General features: G+C 42.3%; 1 protein-coding gene across 1 annotated transcript in view; it reads right to left on the bottom strand.

Annotated features, from left to right (window-relative positions):
- TMEM241 (transmembrane protein 241) overlaps positions 1-8,294 on the bottom strand; it is a 187,628-nt gene that overhangs the window by 86,078 nt on the left and 93,256 nt on the right. Inside the window, exon 4 of the mRNA XM_007935613.1 lies at positions 5,996-6,077. Coding sequence (XP_007933804.1) covers positions 5,996-6,077 — 82 coding nt within the window. The remainder of the gene's footprint in view (positions 1-5,995; positions 6,078-8,294) is intronic.

The following is an 8,294-nucleotide window of genomic DNA, read 5'->3' as shown; positions in this document are numbered from 1 at the left end:
TACAGTCTGCAGTATGGATTACATCTCAATATAAAGAAAACAAAAATCCTCACAACTGGACCAATAAGCAGCATCACGACAAATGGAGAAAAGATAGAAGTTGTCAAAGAATTCACATTGCTTGGTTCAACAATCGATGCCAATGGAAGCAGCAGTCAGGACATTAGATGACGTGTAACACTGGGCAGGTCAGCCATGAAGGAACTCTTTCAAGTGCTTAGGAGCAAGGATGTCTCTTGAGGACTAAGGTGCACCTGACACAAGGCATGATATTTTCAATCACCTTGTATGCATGTGAGAGGTGGGCAATAAATAAGGAAGACCAAAGAAGGGTTGATGGTTTTCAGCTGTGGTGCTGACGAAGAATGCTGAAAGTACCATGGACTGCTAAAAGAACTAACAGATCTGTCTTGGAGGAAGTGCAGCCGAAATGCTCCTTGGAAGCGAGAATGGCCAGACTTCATCTCACCTACTTTGGTTATATTGTCAGAAGGGACCATTCCCTGGAGAAGGATGTCATGCTTGTTAAGTTGGAAGGTCAACAAAAGAGGGGAAGGCCTTCAATGAGATGGACTGACACAGTGGCGATGATGATGGGCTCAAGTATAGCAAGGATCATGGAGCAGTGCAGGATCGGGCAGTGTTCCGTTCTGCTGTGTATGGGGTCGCTATGAGTCGTAAACAACTCAACAGCACCTAACAACAACAGGGAATGAGGGAGGAGGGAATGGGAGCTATTACTTAAGGGGTATTGAATTTCTTTTTAGAAGGATTAAAACATACAGAAATGAATAGTGGTGATGGTTGCACAACATGGTGACTATAATTAGTGTCACTGAACTATACACTTAAAAATGGTTAAAAGGGCAGGTATGTTGTTATATATATTTTACCACAATTAAAAAGAAATGTAATCCTTGCAGAGTTGGACTCTGATATCCTGTGATAAGAAAACAATGTGAAAGAAAATTTGAGCTGTGTCTGCTCAAAAGTAGCAACAGAAAACATTAAGTGACAATTTTACATTCTACACCCACATTGGCATTCTTTTCCTTTGTAGATCCAAGTTCCATCATGTGACACTGGAGCCAAACAAAGGGGAAGGGGGACCAACATGCTCCAGTTTGCTTAATTGAGTAACTTATTCCACATGCATTTAATTATCCATGTGCATACCTCACCATCCCCACCTATGCACATCCAATCTCCATCCCAAACATGTTGAATGAATGTTGTGATGGAAGAGAGAAGCCCTGACAAGCAGTTAGGACAGGACCAAAATCAAAGAACTCAGCAAGGAAACCAATCCCAGCACTATTAAGGTGCATTAAGGTAGATTTATAGATTTCCTCCAATTGCTGACCCTGGCCTTTTTCCCAAGCAAGAAAACAGCATGGCTTAAGCAGCCAAATCACCACCAACACTGGGATGGCCTCTCAACATCAAGCTGACTAATGCAGGAATTTGCACATTGTTGTAAACACTCACCTGCACAAACTTGGAGGGAATCCTATCCAGCTGAGAAGGCTTCAGGCCAGGAAAGGATGATGTCTAACAGAAGTAAGAATGGCCCATCAAAGCTGTACTGGACTTCCAAAGACTGACCCTTATGCCATCAGAGGCATTGTTGTTGGGACCTTATTCATTGTAGAAAGCTGGGAAGCAAGAGAAGTAACTCTAACAGAAGGGAAAGCAGCTAGGCCCTTCCTCTTCTCTTCTCCCCAGTCAGTTCTACTGGACTGATTGCCTGTGGTTGGTATGGTTTAAGGAGGAGAGTGGGTGAGCTTTGGGGATGAGCTGTTATCCTTGGGCAGACCTGGGTCTGAATCTCTGCTTTAAAATTTACTAGTTGTTGATCTTGGCCAAATAACCTATATCTCAGTTTCTTTATCTGTAAAATGGGATTAATAAATCCGATTTCATATGTCACAAGGATTGGCAATAGAAAATGCTCAACAAATACTTGGCACTCAACATTCATGGTGGCTGCTCCTATTGTGAACTGTGTCCTCTCCTTACCCCTCCCTAACCTTTAGCTCCTCTAGCGAGCTCTGGTGGTGCTGTGGTTAAAGCATGGGGCTGCTAACCAGCCCAGTTTGAATCCACCAGCCATTCCATGAGAGAAAGACGAAGCAGTCTGATTCTGTAAAGATTTACCGCCTTGGAAATCCTATGGGGCAGTTCTACTCTGTCTTATAGGGTCATTAAGTGTCAGAATCGACTCAGTGGCAGTGGGTTTGGCTTTTGGTTTAGGTCAGGACCGTGTCCTATTTGTCTTTAATCCCCCAGCACACAGGAGATCCCTAATAAATATTTGCTGAGTGGACAGCTACGAGAATAATCTCCTGTCCCTTAACTGTGTATCATCCAGCTGTGAGCTTGAGGTAGAAGAATCTATAGAGAACTTTTTCAAAGAGCCTTTGCAAAATTAAACCAGCTTCCTCTCCTGAGTTCTTCTCTGGAAAACAGAACTTCAAGGTCTTGTGAGAAGAAGGCATACTCAAGGGAAAGGAGCCACTTGGGAAGTATTCTGCATTACAATACACCCACTGATTTTCACTGAACACTGTCCCCAATTCCTGTGGATTCATTAAACAGGCAGCTTGGCACCAGCACAATATGCCTATTTTCTACCTCATGTTTGATTCACAATATTAATTTTTAAGCAACTGTGCAAAAACAAAAAATTCAAAAAACAAAGAAAAGATGCTAGGTTAAATTATGTTACTAAACACAGTATTAAGTGTCTCCTTCCCATCCTCCTTCTACCCAAATCTGTTCTGCTCGTGTTTGGTTGTTTCCCTTCATGCAAAGAGTTTGAATGTCAACAGCTTCTTTTTGTCTATTAGAAGGGCCTGCTCTAGGTCAATGCTACTCAGATGGCTGGTCCTGGATAGATAAGGAGCTTACATCAGAATGTAAAGAATGCATTGCTTCCTTCTTCAAAAAGCCTTGCTGGGGGAAAAAAAAAAAAAGTCAGCTCAACTAAACAGTGTGTTTAGTGCTGGAGTTGATGTACATTCTAGTGTAATCTTCTCATCGACAGATTAACAACAGTTCAGACTGGCACCACTGTGGACCACACTCTGAGAGGGTTGCTCTAGGTTATAGTACTCCCCATCCAACTGGGAATGCACTAGATGGACATTTATGATGTACTTCTGAGGTTTATTGGTAAAGCATACCAATACTGAGGCCTAACATGTCCTTTCTCATTCAATGGGACTTGGGTGGGATTCCCATATGACTAGGGCTGACCAATCAACGCAGTGAGTCTCTCCAACCACAGAGAATGGTTCAGGGAGATCATGTTCCAGGCCTAGCCAATCAGCTAATGCAATCTCATGGTTAGTTTCCAGATCAGAGATGGGCAGTTTCCCAGACTGATCCAATCAGAGTGAATTCTAGACTCATGCAGGAGCTAAAAGGAAGACAGCCTCTTTCCATGAGGCTTAATGTTGTGGGGATGTGAGTCTGGGGTTAATGGCACCCATGAGGGGAGAACCTGGCTATGTGGAGCAAAGAGAGGGCAGAACTGAGACATGGAGAAAGAGAAACTATATTGTAAGTATGTCACTGGAGCCTCTGGATCAAGCCATGCCTGAAGCAGGGATCTGCCCTAGAACTTTTCAGTTACATGAACTAATAAATTTCCCTTATGCTTAGACCAGTTTGTGAGCTTTCAAACATGTGCAACGTCTGAAGTTTTACACTTCTGCATGGTTACTTAAGGAAGTCTGGTGGTATAGTACCTAAGGCATTTGACTGCTAACCAGAGGGCTAGCAGTTCAAACCCACCAGCCACTCCTTGGAAGGAACATTGGGCAATCTACTTCCATAGTGATACTGCCTCAGACACCCAAGGAGGGATTGCTATGAGTCAGATCTGACTCGATGGCAGTGAGTTTTTTGTTTTCTTTTTTAATGGTTACTCATACCATGGGCCTATTCTAAAATTCACATGCATTTAATTATCCTATTAATTTGTTCTAAAGGGACAAATCTGAAAAGACAAAAGACAAGGAATCAGAAGAGTTGCCACTATCTGGGACCAGAGGCAGGATACTGAGACTTTCCACACCTATGTTTCTCTGACAGGTGAGTAACAACACGCAGCCTCACCCACCACCTCTCAGGTGATCGTGAGACTCACAGAAGATACGGAGGACGTCACTAAGGAAATATACAATACAGCACTGTGCAAACAAATAAACAAAAATATTGTGATTTGCACAACACTTTCCTCATTCAAACTTCTAATGTCTGGCATCCATGACCATCAAGAAACCAGAAAAAAATTTTAAAGCCTTCAAGCAACAGATTGTTCCCACCAAATCTTCTACTCTGTACTACAGAAGAAGAAGCTCCTTCTGCAGCCAAAAAACTGTGTGGAAAGTGAGGCTGTAGACTAGCAGGAGCCAGCCAGACTCAAGAGGCAGCCAGAAGCCTCATTTTCTGGGCTAAACACCAACATGTACTGAGGGTCATTCCTTAGGCCCACCCAGGACGTTTCTTTCCTGTTGCATACATCATCCTATCTACTCAAGCTTATGAATTGTGGAAAAAAAAAAAAAATGATGATTTAATTTATAAATTGGGAGCTCTGGTGGTATAGTGCCTAAGGCATTTGACTGCTAACCAGAAGGGTGGTGGTTCAAACTCACCAGCCACTCCTTGGAAGGAAGATTGGGCAATCTACTTCTGTAGAGATATTGCCCTGGAAACCCAGGGAGGGGTCGCTGTGAATCGGGATCAACTTGACGGCAGTGAGTAATTTATAAGTTGCATTCTCAACTGCTATTTTGCAAGGTTGAGGTTGATGTCCTATTAATAATGTTCTCCAGTTTAAGAGTGTTCTGTTTGTTTTTACTGTTTTAAAAGCTGATATCTAAGGGACCAACATGACAAATAAACTTTAAAAATAACAAATAAAAGACTAACTTGTTTTGCAAATTGTACATTTTTCCAAAAACCATTTCTGATAGATACAAGCAGTTGGCAGTCAAAATCAAGAGGTGGCGTGACAGCACTAATGCCACTCCTGATAATGAGCTGCTTTCTGCCAATGACGGTATTAACAGATTCCCTTCTGATGGTAAAATAACTAGCTTTTTGGAGTTTCACAGGATGTACCTGGAAGCAGCTTTGTTCCTCACAGCTCCTGCCTTAGAGGAGCCGAGTCCTGGGGAAAAGGGGTGAGATGACAGAGCAGACGACTTGTTTTATTAACAGCTCCCATGTACTGGGTGTCAACTCTCTGCCAGACCCTTTATGCACATGACTGGCCAACACTACCAAGTCGTGCTGCCAATGGGGCATGGTTCCTCAGAAGCAAGGAGCCCGCTGAACACTCTGGCCCTGCTCCTATGAACAGCCTACGTTCAGAGAACAGCAAGCTGGCCTTACCCTCCCCATCTCCATGGGAAGCAGCCTGGGCATGGCCTGTCTATGGTAGCTCCATAAATATTGATAATCTCTGTTTCTGCTTCTCAATCTTATAAAACAAGTTGGCTCTTCCCTGTTATCTGACAAAAAACAAAAACAAAACACGATTCTGACTCGTTGTTGTTGTTACGTGCTGTCAAGTCGGACCAGTCTCATAGCAACCCCTCCTTGGGTTTCTGAGGCAGTATCACTACGGAAATAGATTGCCCAAGCTTCTTGACCCTATAGGACAGAGTAGAATTGCCCCCATAGGGTTTCCAAGGCTATAAATCTTTATGGAAGCAGACTGCCTCATCTTTCTACCAGATTGGCTAGTGGGTTCCAACAGCTGACCTTCTGATTAGCAAAGTGCCTTAACCATTACACTACCAGAGCTCCTGGGCAAGGAAGTAAAAGTCCCCAAGTTGACCTCGAGTCTAAGACCTATTTTCCAATCTAGTTTTACCATGATTAAAGCTGATAATTGGCACCCCATTGATCCAAGGCTCACTCAGTTCAAAGGCAAAGGGGAAGAGTAGTAAAGGTTTCCCCCAAAACCTCTAACACTTACCAGTCTGGACAATGCTCTGGAACCAGCATAGATTATACCCACAAACAGCACTGAAGCAGGGAGCCATGTCAAAACATCAGACCTGAAAGAGGGGAAAAAAGCCATAATGTGCTTGTAACTTATATACAAAAGACCTAGCTAGAAGGAGATGGCCCTTCAGATGCACCAAGTATGGCAACAGTGGCTGTCTAAAAATCACTGCCTGAGTTTCTTACAGAATGAAACACAGGCTTACTATTTGGTCAAGCAATTGCACTTCTAGGTATTTATCCAAATGAGATGAGAACATATGTACACATAAAAATCTGCACACAAATGTTTAGAGAGGCTTTATTAATAATTGGAAAAATTAGAAGCAACCAAAATGTCCTTCAATAGGCAAACGGATAAACAAAATATTGCATAGCCATACAGTGGAGTATTATTCAAGCCACAAAAAGACATGGAGGAACCTTCAATGAAAGAAGCCAGTCCACAAAAGCTACATATTGTACAATTCCAAGTACATGACGTGGAACAAGGGATATCATTGCTGACGTCAGGTGGATCTTGGCTCAAAGCAAAGAATACCAGAAAGATGTTTACTTGTGTTTTATTGACTATGCAAAAGCATTTGATTGTGTAGATCATAACAAATTGTGAGTAACATTGAGAAGAATGAGAATTCCCGAACACTTCATTGTACTCATGAGGAACCTGTACATAGAGCAGGAGGCTGCCATTCGAACAGAACAAGAGGACACCATATAGTTTAAAATCAAGAAGGGAGTGTGTCAGGGTTGTATTCTTTCCCCATAGTTATTCGATCTGTATGTTAAGCAAACAATCCAAAAAGCTGGACTATATGTAGAAGAATGTGGCATCAGGATTGCAGAAAGACTCATTAAGAACCTGCAATACACTGACGACACAACTTTGCTTTCTGAAAGTGAGGATGACTTGAAGCACTTACTGATGAAGAATGAAGAATACAGTCTGCAGTATGGATTACATCCCAATATTAAAAAAACAAAACTCCTCACAATTGGACCAATAAGCAGCATCACGATAAATGGAGAAAAGATTGAAGTTGTCAAAGACTTCACATTGTTTGGTTCTACAATCAATACCAATGGAAGCAGCAGTCAGGAAATCAGACTATGTATGACAATGGGCAAATCAGCTGCAAGGGACCTCTTTCAAGTGCTGATGGAAAAAGATGTCTCCTTGAGGACTAAGGTGTGCCTGACCCAAGCCATGGTATTTTCAATCGCTTCATATGCATTTGAGAGCTGGACAATGAATAAGAAAGACCAAAGAAGAGTTGATGCTTTTGAGTTGTGGAGCTGGCAAAGAATGCTGAAAGTACCATGGACTGATAAAAGATCTAACAAATCTGTCCTGGAGGAAGTGCAACCAGAATGCTCCTTGGAAGCGAGAATGGCCAGACTTCCGTCTCACCTACTTTGGTCATGTTGTCCAAAGACACCATTCCCTGGAGAAGGATGTCATGCTTGGTAAGGTGGAGGGTCAACAAAAGAGGGGAAGGACCTCAACAAGATGGATTGACACAGTGGCTGCGGCAATGAGCTCAAGTATAGCAAGGATCGTGGAGTTGGCATGGGACGTTGGAGTTGGGCAGTGTTTCATTCTGCTGTATATAGGGTCATTATGAGTTGGAGACAACTTGGCGGCACCTAACAACAAGTATATGATATTCTGGGAAAGGCAGAACATAAAGACAATGAGAAGATCAGTGGCTGGCAGGAGATCTGGGGTGGAGATGAATAGGTGGAACAAGGGCTTTTAGGGCAGTGAAACTATTCTGTATGATACACGGACACATGATATTAGGAGCTCTGGTAGCACAGTGACTAAGGCATTTGCCTACTAACCAGAAGGCTGATAGTTCAAACCCAGCAGCCACTCTGCAGAAGGAAGATGGAGCAACCTACTTCCACAAAAATTTACCACATTGGAAACTCAATGTGGGTCACTGTGAGTCAAAATCAACTCAATGGCAGTGAGTTTGTTTTTTTCTTTTCTGGTATACAACACAAAAAGTGACTTCTAACATATACTGGGCTTTAGTTAATGATAATTCAACAATATTGGGTCATCAACTACAGGAAATGTATCACCAGAATGCAAGCTGCTCACAATAGGAGAAGAGAAAGTATATGGGAGCTGGGTACTTTCCATGCAATTTTTCTATAATACTAAAACTGCTCTAAAAAATAGTCTATTTACAAATATTGTATTAGTCCGTTATTGTAAAAGTTAAGGAAAGGTTTATATATTGGAGGACATTTTCTTTGTT

Source organism: Orycteropus afer, unplaced genomic scaffold, assembly GCF_000298275.1.
Source record: "Orycteropus afer afer isolate SDZICR_OR568_19922 unplaced genomic scaffold, OryAfe1.0 scaffold00030, whole genome shotgun sequence".
Classification (NCBI taxonomy): Eukaryota; Metazoa; Chordata; class Mammalia; order Tubulidentata; family Orycteropodidae; genus Orycteropus; species Orycteropus afer.
This window is presented reverse-complemented; position numbering and strand designations above follow the sequence as displayed.